Source organism: Chlamydotis macqueenii, chromosome 2, assembly GCF_036417535.1.
Source record: "Chlamydotis macqueenii isolate bChlMac1 chromosome 2, bChlMac1.mat, whole genome shotgun sequence".
Taxonomy (NCBI): domain Eukaryota; kingdom Metazoa; phylum Chordata; class Aves; order Otidiformes; family Otididae; genus Chlamydotis; species Chlamydotis macqueenii.
In genome coordinates this window covers 109,049,158-109,063,504 of record NC_141557.1, presented here as the reverse complement: position 1 = coordinate 109,063,504, position 14,347 = coordinate 109,049,158, and the positions used below count along the sequence as shown (strand labels likewise).

Here is a 14,347-nt window from a genome sequence, read left to right as displayed (position 1 = left end):
TTTCATACAGGGATTGTGAAATAGCAACATGGCACATAAAACATGTAATGGCAACACTGCTGTGTGTCATGGTGATAGCTGGGATGGTTCTGCTTTAATAATCCAGTATGTAATTGTCAGTTTTAGTGAACTTCCACAGCAGTTTTCTCTTCAAAACATAATTGGCTTGGGGTCAAGAATTGAATGAATTCACACTTAATTTTGTTCATGTGGTGAAGAAAAAGGAAACATCCTATGCTTTCTGTTTTCATTTACTTATATTTGTGTCTTATTTGTGCTAACAGTATTATTTAAAAAAAACCTGTAATTTAAATTTATTTTGAAAACATTTTCATCATCCTCTTGCCCCTATGCAATACCTGTGGCTTGACATTTTTTTTTGTCTACCATTTTTTTAAATAAAGTATTTCTCTTCAGTAAGACTTGAAAGGACACGCAGGGAGGCCAGGCCTTTTGTGAAGGAGGAACTCTTGTTCAGTTAATGTGGTTTAGCCCCTACTGGTGAGGCACATGAGGGGAACGGAGCCAAGCCTAAGCTAATAAATTTTACTAAGCCGATGAAGTTGGGCTCCTTACTGTTAGTACCGGAAGGGTATAGGGAATGGCATACTGAACCAGGAAAGGAAGAGGAGCAAAGGAGGAATGATGATAGTTTCAGGGAGTCAAGCAGCAGAAAAAAAATAAAAGGAAGGAAAACAGCAGCATATGCAATTTTTATTAAAATAACAAAGATAACTTTCACACATTGATCTGTTTTAAAGTAGTTGTAATCATGATGATACATACAGTGGGAATTGTTGCAAATGAAACTTACAGAGGATTTGAGAGGCTAACTGAGCAAAAGCAGGTTTATGACTTGTGTTTTCTTTTTAAATCCATGAAAACTGAGAAATTTGTTCCTATGGTAATACTCTGTGTATGATGTAATCAGCACAGTAGTCATGGTCTGTGAAGATACTAACTCGTTGCTTCTTTTAAGATAAAGAAATACTTTTGTAAGTGACCGGAAACTACTAGAGTACTCTCCATTGCACTGATAACCTTAACTGTTATGAAAAGCAAATAAAAAGAAAAGGCAAATAATCTTGTTCTTTGATGTCCATTAAAAATGAATGATTGCTCTCCATATCAGTAGGACTGTGTAAATCCTATTGACACTACTGTCCTGATTCTGGCTAGGGTGGAGTTAATTTTCACTGGAGCTGGGAAAGGAGCTGGAGCTGGTGGCACCTGTGCCTGGGGGACACAGCTGGGGTAGCTTACCAATTAGCCAACAGCTGGGGTAGATTACCCAAATTAGCCCAAGGGCTGTACGATCCCATATGACATCATACTCAGTATATAAAGTGAGGATGGTGCTGAGGCAGGTTTTTCCTACTGGAAAGTGAGCTGGGCAGCGAGATTCACTGTGAGCTATTGATACTGTAAATCACGTGCTTAGTGTATTTTGTTGTTGATTTTGTTTGCCCTCTCTGTTTTCTCTTCCTTTGCTTTTCTATTAAACTATTTTTATCCCAACCCATGAGTTCTGCCTTTCTTTTGCTCCTGATTCTCCTCCCTGTCCTGCTGGGAGAGGGAGAAGTGAGTGAGGAGTGACTGTGTGATATTTTAGATGCTGAATGGGGCTAAATCGTGACAACTACATAAATGAAGGGAATACACTAATGTTTCTTTTGTCTTCGGTAAAAGTAAAACAGTAGGAATTTCACAATATTGTATATTGTATCATAGTGGAGATGAGACTCAGGTTATTGTATGTGAGATGGTTTTTAATTAAGCTCTTCCTTATGGTTAATGTTTAAAAAAATTTAAAAATTCAGATGTGGAGGAAAGAGGAAAAGAGCAGACCTTAGTGCAGCATTTCCTAATTTTCTGACTTTAGGATTGAGCATTTTGAACTTTGCTTCCCCTCCTGTTCTATAAGAATAAGAGAATAAGATGTTATTTTGTGGTATACAATTGTATTAATCTTAGCCAAGTACTGTGTAAGGGATTTCCCATAGTTTAGATCTTGTGGGGGATGGATGTGTGGATGGTGTATAGAAATTAGTTTGAATATGAAAGATTTGTGTGTCAGGTCTAGTGTGCAAAACTGTTTTCTTGAAGTCATCTACCAAAGAGAAAATATCAATCTTTGTCAGTTACCTATGTCAAACCAAAACAGTGGCCCTGTTCCTCTGACGGCAACAAATTTGTTATGTGGTGATCCCAAAATCTTAACTGCTAAGCAGCAATAGAAATGCCACACCTGAAACAATGTTTTGCTTCTCTTGAAGTAGAAAAGTGGAATCAGAACTAACATGAAAAAATCAAAATCTATTACGTGAATTGGTAATAACACTTGATGTACTGTGAAGATGAGATGCCACAGAGCTCTTAGACCTTTATATACATAAGTGTAGCATGACTTATGTAATTAATTTGTTTGACAGTGAAAATTAAGGCTTCTAGTTCCAGGTCTAAGCTTTAGAAGATTTTTTCTCCTAGCATATATATCTTGTTCCAACAAATAGGATAGCAAGTCACCAAGATGTGACCTTCTTTCCATAGTATTTTGAGTAGACAATATTTCAGTTTCCCAGGTTAGAAAGCTTAATTTCTCTTCACACTGTTACTAGAAATGATCTTGTGCATCCTCCTAGTCTTATTACCTATAAAATTAAGTGAGTTATTGAACCAATAAGCCATCAAATACTCGGAAGTGTTAAGTCTGCCAAAGAGGTGAGTTAGAGGGATGAGGCAGTTCAGCAACTGACTTGGTGGTTTTCTGGTGAAGCTGTCCCTGGTAGTAGCTATGTCAGACCTTTTGGATTTTCACCCCAAGATCTGAGCTGCAGATGAGTGGGATGCTTGAAGTTAGGTGTCATTGTTAGTCATCTTTTTGGGGGTACTATTCAACTCTTCTGCCATCTGCAGTAACAACATTTGTCCTGAAATGGCACTGTAGTGTATGTATTTCTATAATGTTGGTTGTTTGTTTTTCAGACACACGATGAATGCACTGATACAAGATACAGCTAGCTAAACAGCTATAAAATGCCCAAATTTGGGTCTGCAAAAACAGTTCAAGTTGAAAATTCTGACAGTGATAGCACCATGGTGGAAAAACCAACTGCAAGAAAGGTAACAAAATTATATTAATGTCCTTCATTTCACTGAAATTAAATGAGCATGTGTTCTATCACAATTTTTGTTACTGTAATGGGAAGAAATAGATGAGAATCTGTATTCTGATGTCTTGAGTGCAGGAAAAAAGTGATTTTTACATGACTTCAACTGTAAATTAAATTAGGGAGCAGAATTTATGCCTTTTAATGTAACTTGCAATTTTATTCCAAAGGAAGCTGGACATGTTGAGTTTATTTGATATAAGTTAGTGCAGAGTTTCCATACCTTACATCATATGAAGTCTTTATGCACTCACAAGAACAATGATTCATATTTTATTTGATTTTACAGTGTCTTACTGTCACTAACAAACACACGAAACATTTCTGAAGGCCTGTGACAGAGAATAGACCAATGAATAAATAGAAGTTTCTTGTATTCCTTTGTAATGCAGGGACTTGTTCCTTTTGTTAAGAGGACTTGAAAGCCAAGTGCTGCAGAGGGATTAAGAGTAGCTCCTGTACAAGGGAGTCCACTTTAAAAATTGTACAATCCATTTTTGAGTGTTGGAGAATGAAGGAGTATGCATACTCCATTAATACTGAAGGCTGGTTTGTTGTTTGTGAAGTATCCTATCATCATCAAACTTCTGGAGACAAGTTGCAAATAATCTGGTTCTCCGTTTTGTCTGCCTAGTACACTTGTACAACAGACAAGTTTATCTGTAGTACTAATGAGTAACAAAAGATAGAATAATATTCTGCATTGTGAATGATGAGTTGTATATTTCGCTAAAGAGAGAGAATCTGTTTAGCTCTCAAATGACGTTTAAAACTGTTTTCTCTGGAAAAGGAAATTATGTGTGCATGGGTGGTTATACTTGCTGTTACTATTTTGTTGAAGTCTGTATTCTCTGTAAGACCACTTAATGAATGAATGTAAGACAAGGAGAGAGATGAAAAAATAGGAAAAGATGAGAAGATCCAGCATCTGCTTCAAACTGTTTGTCTTCTGAAAACGTTCATAGAAAACATCAGAGTTTTAGTCTTGTCCCAGTAAATGTTTTGAACTCCTTCAGTAAGAGGAGGAACATAACAGTAAAGTGGGAGAAGGAAATTGGCTTACTAGTAAAGAGATTTTAAAGTGTTGGGGTTTTTTATTGTTGCTTTGTTCTGGTCCTTGTTTGGGATATGATCAAGTTAATTGAAATCTCATTCAGCACTGGGAATAAGGGGAGGAAAACTCTAGGGCCTACAAGCAGCAAGAATAGGAAGGCTATTGCAATGAAATTTAGTGGTATTCAGTACTGCATTTTTATTTATATGCTTATAAATAAGCTACATTTTGTAAAGATTTTAAGTTATTTATTTAACTAAAATATTTTCTGACTTCATAAAGTTGTTGTCTTGACACTTCAGTGTTTCTGAAAAAAAGTTTTTGACACAGGAAAATCTTGAAGACATAACAGCTGCTCATGCTAGGAAAACTGATTATGTCATTTTTTTTAAGCTTTATTTGTGTTTTTAATTTAAAAAAAATAGAGGTTAAAATCAATTTTCATCTTTTGTTCACTTTTGGGAATGTGAAAATAGTGGATTTGCTGGAATGTATCCATCTTTAAATTTTCCTTTTCCCTTTTCTCTGCTGAAGGTAGCTTGGAACACATTTGTGTGTAGGTTTGAACGTATAAAAATAGATTATTGTATTTTTATAGTGCAGATTACTTTCTTCCTTAGTAGGCTTTGAAATTTACATACAAATTGCTCTGCAATCTGAGTTTAAGAAAAAAAATCAGTCAAAATAAAGGTGTAACTTCTGAAGCACCTTCTTCACTCTTCACCTCTGCCTCCCCCTTACCACCTCTGGCTGTTGCTTGCTGCCACAGTAGAAAAAATCGGTGCTAGCTTCCAGAGTGGCTGTTGAATCTGTAGCCACTGTCAAAGCAACTGCCTTAGCAGCAATCCTTGTGCCCAGTTCAGTATTTGCAGGTTCTCTTGACACCTTCATCTCCAGTAATCTCCTGACTCTGATCTACTAATAACAGTAGCAGTTATGTCTTCTCAGCCATTTAACCCCTATCCCCTGCAATCTCTACAAAGTCACCTAATCTTCTGAAATAGATGTGTAGCTGTCTTTCACCAGGAGAAGATACGAATCCATATGAAAATATTAATAACTTTTTCCAGGGAACAGAACAGTGAACGTGTTATCATTTATTTAACCACCAGGAAACATGGCAAACTTTTATTTGATTTAGAAAGGAGTAAGTTAACATTCTATTTTTAATGGTCACATAAAACCCTTTCATTGTCATATTGGTTTGGGTGAAGGTTTGTCCTTAGCTGCCTGCTCTAACATGGAAATTCTTCTTGTTGAGACTGATCACCAGTACAGGAATTTAAGTGTGGAAAAATGTGTACTAGGTTCAGATTCTACCCTGCTTGGTATTTGAGATTAAGATGCCAGTGAAGGTTGGATTGCTTAGAAAATTAAAATCTGGGGGAAGATGGAAGTTTGACGAAGGACAGATGTATGGGAACACAATGGTGGATGAATTAGATTGATACCAAACAGTAAACTGATAAATTGCTTGCACTGTTATGTACAGTCTTGCTCACTGTCTATCTTGGCACAATTTATAATGTGAGATTAGAATAATGTAGGATTTGTTTTGGGGATTGTATGGTATAAATTGATACATGTAATATTAAAAATGTGAGGTCCTAAGTAAAATTACAGAATTATTTAAGTGTTGCAGTTAATATTCCTGTGTTCAGGTTTTTAGCATAATAAATACAGGTTGGTTGCTTTTGTCGTATTTTGGGGAAAATTGAATGCATGGCTAAGATGTTAAGTAGTCACTTAAACAGTCACACAAACTGTTCTCTAACAGATGGACAGGTAATTGTCAGCACTGTTTAGCTGGCCCTTGAATAATTTTTCCCTGTATTAGGAAAAAAAAAATAGACAAAATATTGCCAAAATGTAACAATTTTAATTCAGCCTAGAAAATTACTTACAATTCAACAGACAATATAATAAGAGTAAAAATTTGAGTTTGAGCAGCATAAAATCATAAAGGCAAATCTATATTACACACATAGACATAAAACTCTGAAATGAAGATTGACCAGGCCAAATCAACAGTGATAATTTTAAATTAAACATCTCCAGGAAGTAGTGGAAATTTCTGTAAACTAAATAAGGATTTTTCTCAATATGTAAATACTTGCAACCATGAATTTAAAAACAATAGTCTTTGAAGCATTAGAATTTCTTATGAAAAAGTTACAGATTTGTTAACCTAATGTAATTGATGTAAGAATGTACTGATGCTGCAGGTGAAAGGGATACTAAAGTAAATTTTTTGTTTTAGTGGTATTTTGAATCTGGAAAATGCCTCTTGTCCACACATTTTTCTCAGTATTGTGCAACCAATGAGTGACCGTTCACTGTGCTATTAGAGATGCCTGTGTGAAAAGATCCTGAGGTCATCAACATTTAGATGATTGCACTGGTCCTTAGTACAAAAAATACACTCTAATTGTATTTTGGATGTAGCTTTGGCTTTTTATTTGTTCTGTAGAATAGTACAGTCAAACCACTTCTGCACTTTGCTATGTAAACTTGCTCTTAACTTGCTTCTGTGTTCACTTTGTTACCGAAGCAGAAATGTCTTTGAACTACTTACTTCTGGAGCATAATCTCTATGACTGTGAATGAACAGAAGATAAGTAGTTTAATATTAGTGTTCCCTTATATGTTCATAAATGCATTGTAGGCAGAGGAGGCTTAATATGAAATGAAGTTCACAGAAAAAAGTGCATTTACAAATGAACAGTAATGTTAAGGTATACCACTCCCTAAAAAATTCCTCATTCTTATTAAAATAAAAACTATAATGGCCTATATATATATATATATATATATATATATATATATATGTTGTAAGACTATTCCAGTGGTTAATATGTTAAGATAAAAGAAAAAACACTTGCAGGACTTGTTTGTCCTAGTTGATACAATGTTTAGCTCTTACTGGTTGTGCACTGTTAGCTGTTGACTAAGGAATGTAGTAAAGTTACTGTTGTTATGAAACTTAATCTTTCATATTTGTCTAGTGGAAGTTAATGCTTAATGTGCTGTTCTAGCAACCAGTAAATAGCTGTGTGAATCAGCTATGTGTTTGGGTCTTCTGAGAGCTAAAAGAAAAAAATCATTAAGGAATAACATTCCTGTTAATAAGCTGAGTTTATATTATATATGCTTTAGGGTACGTGCATTTTTATTTCAGTTGCTCGTCTTGGGAGCATAAAATAAATACAAAAATTGTAAGAGTGTGTACAGCAGATAGACCATTTAGTTTTGCATGAGATATTTTATAAAGAAAAGAAAATAAAGAAATTTTAATTTATCTGAATTTATACTTTAGAACTTAAATGGCCAAAACTCAGGAAGTAAATGATACATATGTGGTCCAAAGGAGAGAAAATCTGGGATTTGTAAGAAGTAACTCTCTTCTAAGAACAGTCCAACAATAGTTCCCAAAGCCATTTTAATATCATGCAGAACATGCTTCAGTATGTAATTATCTTTGATAGGCAGAAAAAGAATGCTTATTCTCCAGAGCTTAGTGCATCTGCTAGATTATATGGCACTCTGTTGTCTCATTTTGTGTATTGTCATTGATTCTAGCAGTACCAGACAATAGAGCTGGAATGGGATATCAAGAGACTGTCCAGACTGTTGTTTGTTAGCCGCCTGAGACGGTTTATGTTGAACAGATTAAAAATGTGTTCCTCATCATAGCACACTAGTATGGTTTTGTTGACAGAGAAAATTCTTCCTTGTTACTACATCCTCCAGTGAGGCATGCGTTAAATGTTGAGACATGCAGATACAGTTCATCCATTTGCCCCAGAGTAGAATAAGCCGTACTCAGTTCTTGACAGATGTTTGCCAGACCTTTTCTTTAAAGCCTTGGCTGATGGAAATTCCAGTCTCCTTGGGCAGTTCATTCTGATACTTAATTATGCTGACTAGCATAGAGTTAGATACTTAGTAGAAGGATAAATAACCTTTTCTTGTCTCCCGTTGCAGTCTAAAGCCATTAAATGTTCTCTCACTGTAGTGGACGTGGAGAATATGTAATGCTTTTTCTTTGCAGCAGTAATTTATGTATCTGAACATTATCATGTCTTCAATGTTTTATTTGATTAACAGTTTTAAATTTAGATTAATGAACCTCTTTAGAAAGTCCACAGATATTCTAAGTTATAGGTTGTGTTATAAAAGACATCAACTTTGTTTTGCTGTACTTCCATGGATCACATTAATTTAATGCATAGACCTGTTCATGCCAAATTTTGAATTTTGCTCTGGAACCTGAAAAAAGAGAGATCCATGCTGTTGCAGTGACCATGAGTAGCTGGAACAGTGAATGCTTACTCCTTAAATCAAAATGCCGGTTCTTACCAGCAGGGCTTACTACCTCTTCTTGCCTCCCTTTACTTGAAGTTGAATCCAGGAGGCTGTTAAGAGTTTTGTGGCTTTTACTGTGGGGTCTTGTGATTGTACAGTTAATTATTTTTATCAATTAGTAGAAACCTCAGTTTTATCCTGGCTTTTCTTGTTTTGTTTTGTTTTTAAGCTTTTTCCAAATTTGCTAGCCATTTTATTTTCCCTTTGCCAGTACTCTTTGCTTCTCTCTGTCTCCTGGTTGTGATTATATCTGCATATCTAATTGCATCTCTATCTCGGCACTGTCACTGAAAGTACTGGATAGCATAGACTTTGTACAGGCTTCTTAAACACCCTGTTCATTGCACCTTCTGGATTGAAAAGTCCACCACTAGTGGTGGCTGAATGATTATTTCCACAATAGCTAGAGAACAAAATACTTAATTTTTCAGTTTGTATGTATTCTGTGTATAGCCTGTTCTTTCATTCTGACTTTATCTTTATTTATGTGAAAGTATGTGTTTTGAACTGTCTCTCCTCCTAGTTAGATCATCACAAAATTAATATTCAGCGATTATTGAAAAAGTAGTGCATCAGTCATGATATTTAACGTAATACATATATACAGTTTAAGAATAAATGTAAAGCTATCAAATTATTTAAGCAGCTTGTGTCTCTTTATGAGCACCTACCAATGTATTTTCTGATTAGTACCAAAAAGTGACTGTTTTTAAGGGCTACCAACCACAAAAAGTTTGCCTTTTTTCTACAGAACAAGTTGAAACAAATGTTTCCTGCTTACAAATTTGAAATTATTTTTAATTTATCCTTTCTATTACATAGTATCTCACATAAGATAATATTCTAGAGAAAGCAATAAAACTGTGATACCACTTTATAATATAGTGGGAAATTTACATATATGCATATGAGAAATAGTTGGATTGTTTGGAACAAGGGATGAGAGAGGTCTTGGTGAGTTTGGGGTGAAGCAGGAAAACTCATATACATACTGGAAGAGATCGAAATGAGCTTAGTGGAGTTTGGATCTGCTCTTGTCAATTTAGAGCTGCATTTGCAAATGAATAGTTGTGTTAGATTGATTAGCTTCTTTCAACGCTAATAGCAGAGACACTTTATCTCCAAAGGGCTTAGGAGAGTCTTAAGGGGTTTTAGATTTTTAGATTTTCTTGTTCTAGCATGTAAGAAAAAGGAGGTGTTGTTTCCGTTGTTTTGGAGGAGCGTTGATGTGTGGCTTTTATTCTGCATTTGGTTTGTTTGGGGTTTTGATTTTTGGGTTTTTTGGTGGTTTTTGTTTTGTGGGGTTGTTTTTTTTTTTTTTTTTTTGTTCCCCCCCAGTTTCCAAACTCAGAATGAAGATAGATTTTTCTCTGGGGGCATCAACCTTTTACTTCAGGAATTCTGAACCCTTCTTTGTGATTTCCCTGGTACAGACATTTTTCATCTGAAGATTGTAAATTTTTAAACTGAGTGTCAGATTACATAATCAAACTACTCTTCTTACCTGTGTTTGTTTTCAAATAAAGGAAAGGTACTCTCAAGAATAATACCTTTACTTGGAGTTATTTTCTAGTTTTCTTCTAATCAGAATAAAACTTTTAATTTCTTGCTTCAAAACTACCGAGGAGCAGCCTTTTGTTTTTCACTGATTGGCAAGTAAGTGTATGTGCCTCTTCTGCCTTTAGAAAATTAATCTCTTGGTGGTTTCATCCGATCATCTGTTAAAAGTGATATAAAGTTGTGGAGTTGTGATAGCTGACATAGCTGGATAATGTGTTTCTGCCACATGTAATGAACAGAAGATGTTATGTCTCTACATTGCGTCTTGATTGGTACGCCAAAATTTTGGGGTTTGCACAGCGTTCTCTCAAGCAATCTTCTATGTAACCTGCAATCTTTTACGTACTTTGACCTCCTATATTATCAAAGTAATCAAACTTAAGTTAATATTGTGCCCATCTGTTTATCTTGAAATATGTTTTATAAGCCAGAAATTCCAGATTTATGCAACTAAAAATTCCAAATAGCTTGTACCTATTTTTTCTAAATTTGATACCAGTTTAAAAAGTTTCTTCATAGGTTTTTCTAACTTCTTAGTAAGTTTTGCTTTAGAAAATGTAACACTTCACTATTCCTGTTGAAATAGAAAGGGAGTTCTGTATGGATGGATTATGGGGTGAGGGTGGAGGCAGAGGATGGTTGTTACAGGTTTGGTTTTTTCCTGCTGTTACTGTGTTACTATTCACAGTCTGTATTGCACGGTGGGCTTTTAATGTGATTATTATGTTACAGTCAGGGAAGGAAATTGGGATGGTCATTAAGACTAGCAAATTCTTGTCCTGTTTGTGTTGTTCCTTTGGTTATTAATCAAGGCTCTAATAGTGAACAGCAGTTCTGCAGTAATGTATCTGGAAGTAGAAATAACACAGAAGATAGTAATTTTTATAAGAAAGAAATACCTTTGATTATTTTTAGTAAGACTACTTTGAAAGTTTTTTAATAAACTACATAATACACGTGCATACACACATGCATATACATTCTCGCATAGCAGTCATTTCAGTCTGTATACGTTATAAGACTATTCTGCTTTATGCAAAAATCACTTAGTATACTTTTTATTTATATTAGAGCAAGGACAAGATTGCATCCTACAGCAAAACTCCAAAAGTGGATAGGAGTGATGTGGGGAAGGAGATGAAAGAAAAGTCTTCCATGAAACGTAAACTTCCTTTTACTATTAGTCCATCCAGAAATGAAGATCGCAATTCAGACACAGGTAGAACCTTTTTATTTCCTTAACTAATTATTTATTGGTAAAATACGTTCTAATTTAATTAATTGTATATTATGTTTTTATATTGATTATTTTTTCCCTATTAAAAAAGAATACCAAGTATAAACGTTGCTTGCTTTTGATTGTTGCATCTCAGCCTGATAGGCTTTCATCCTATAATTAGCAACAACTAGCATGCGAGCATAGTTTGTCTACTTTTTCCAGTTGTTTCCTAACCTCATTCTTTTGCTTCTATTTTAGTAATAACTCTTTCTTCTCATTGTCATCTCTAGGGGTCCGTTTGCTTAAACAAGTAAACTGATGAAAAGACATTAAAGTGCCTTAATTTGAGACACAGCTGTCAGCCTTTTGTAAACTTTTTTGGGGGAGGGAGAGTGGGAAAGATTGATAGGTGTATTGTCTTCCATGTAAGAGAGAAGGTTGCTAAGTTTATGGAACTAACTAAACTAGACATGGAGAGTGAACTTTTCTTTCAGTCTAAGCTCCTGTGACCTGTTCAGGATACCTTTTCTGCACAAACTGGTAGTTCTTCTGAACTTAAGCATTTTCTATTAGAACTGATTTCAAGACTTCAAAATACCATTCTTAACATGGCTCTTTTCAAATCAAGATGGAGGGATCTGGATGTATTTCAAGAGTACAGTTATCTCTGAGTTTACGTAATCAGTTATCTATGACATAGTTTGGTAATAGTTCTGTTGGTAGCCAGACAGTATCTGTGCCCTCTGGAAGGCCACCAGAAGGCGTGTTCCCAAAATTTCTCAGAGACTTGGTACTACAGTTTCTTATAAAGTGCTCATTGTACATTTGAATATTTTCATAAATAGGTAATACCCTTAAAATGCTTAGATTTGAATGCAAGATAGAAGTATCTACCTCAGTATATGTTTCATGTCTAGGATTGATTTACTGCAGAAAAGTTGGCTCCTGGATATTACATACATATTTTTGTTATTGTAAAGAGAATACGGTATGAAAGCCAAATTTGCAATAGTCACATTACAAAACAATACTCTTGGCTTTAGATCTCCGTTTTCAGTGGTTTTGCAGAATTCTAGAGACTTACGCTATTCATGATACCACTTGATTCTGAAAAGGCCATGTATAAATTAGAAGTATGCTTCTAGCATCTGCTTTATTAAACATATTACTTGGTATTAGACCTTAAACTGTTTTTCATAATAGAAATAAATATATTTAGAAGTAATATCTAGAACTTATCTAATATTTTCTGTGTTGGAAACCTTTTATTATCTCTCCCCAACCCCATCTCCTTTAAATAATTCATTGTGGCAGCACCTTGTAAGGTAACGTAATTTTTTTTTTTCTCTTGCTATAGCATCTGTTGTCACAGTTGCCACAAGATAGATTACTCTAGGCACCTAGACATGCACAGAAAGACAATGTGCACACTACAAAATCTTTTTGTTAAAAGTTGTAACAGGGAGATTAAATAAACAGTTCAAGTAGGGGCAAGAAATACTTAATATAACAGTAGAAGGCACATGGTTTTTAACAGCTGTAGCAAACAACATGGCTTGTTGTCCATTTCATTACTGTTGAGGTAAGTAGGTAAGAGTAACAGCCCTGTTTCACAGATGAGGAACTCTTGTACCTAAGCTTTACAGAAACTTTAGAGGCAGGAGCGTTACTAGGATGAAAAAAACAGTTCCTATAATGCTGGTATTGTACCTAACCAATTAGATTAGACCAGTAGGAATTAACCACTTACATTGGTGCCAAGTTTGGCACTGACAGGAATTAGAACTGGCATCAGTGATCATGAAATGCAGTGCTGCTTCTGACACAAACTTGGCATTAGACATTGAAAAGATTTGCCATGCCTGGACAAACTGTTACCTCTGACAGAAGTCTCTCCCTGCTAACTATGTACGGAGAATGGCAAATGTTATTTGAGAAGGAAGAAAGTAAGTTTTTGGAGGTGAGAGTGTAATCAGAGACAGAGGGAAAAGAAGAGGTGATGAAAAGCTGCTTATCAGCTGGTAGTGATAGTGTTTAAAAATTAAATAAATAAATACATCCCAGTTTTAGTCTGATATTCTGAAAATCTCTAGTGGTATTCTAGGGAAATGGTAAAAGGTTGTGAGTATTGTTCAAAATTAGATTATGAAAAAGTATGTGGTACTACTCCATTCTTCCCACTGTCCATTACAGTTCCAGGATGTCTTTTATACTTTCCCTATAGTTTTATTTTTAATAGCTTTCCAATATTTTTTCAGAGTTCAGAATAGCAAAATGTTCTTATGGCTTTGCTAAATAGTTTCTCTGTAACTGATGATAAGACCATTAAGTTTGATTTTTCAAATGTTTTTAAAGATTTAGGGTCTCTTAAAAATGTCTGGGTGAACAAAAATCAAGAAATGCCATAAAAAGTAGGTCTACGATGAAAAAAATAATTAATAGTTTAATTTAATAAATGGTGTATTGCCAAGATACACGATAGGGTTGCTAGCTGATTGTAGAAACCTCATGATAATTGGGTTTCTCCCTGTCCTGTTTAGGCACCTAAGTCAGTGGGAATACCTAATTGTTAGAGCTTTACATCATTATTCTATATTCAGAGTATTCATTCACGAACTAAGATTTTGTCTTTTTTGCTTTATTTTTGTAAAAATTGTCCCCTGTGTTTTCACCTCTTGCTCCTTTTTGTGGTAAGGTTCTTTTGGTTCAGGTATTGTCTAGCAACTGTAAGTAATAATGAACGTGGATAGCCAAGCTGAATGTTAACTTAATTTGGAAATAATTTTTTAAATTCGATTCTTACAAAGCTATGCATAATGTAAATCTTACACCCAGTCAATTTTGACAAGACTGAAATCAAACAGCATTTGTCGTGTTCCATAGAGTCTAAAACCATTCTAGTCCTCCTGTTTATCTAAATTTAGATTTAAATCAATGTTTTTGCCTAAGTAACTGCTGTAATAAATTAGAATAGAATAG

At 34.8% G+C, this 14,347-nt stretch overlaps 1 protein-coding gene across 3 annotated transcripts in view; it reads left to right on the top strand.

Annotated features, from left to right (window-relative positions):
* Positions 1-14,347, top strand: part of ANKRD12 (ankyrin repeat domain 12) — a 64,463-nt gene that overhangs the window by 15,005 nt on the left and 35,111 nt on the right. For 2 of the 3 annotated variants that reach the window (XM_086740623.1, XM_086740624.1), the window contains exons 2-3: positions 2,986-3,123; positions 11,221-11,368. In XM_086740623.1, coding sequence (XP_086596749.1) covers positions 3,037-3,123; positions 11,221-11,368 — 235 coding nt within the window. In that variant the 5' untranslated portion in view covers positions 2,986-3,036. The remainder of the gene's footprint in view (positions 1-2,985; positions 3,124-11,220; positions 11,369-14,347) is intronic. The other variant, XM_086740625.1, reaches the window with a different exon arrangement.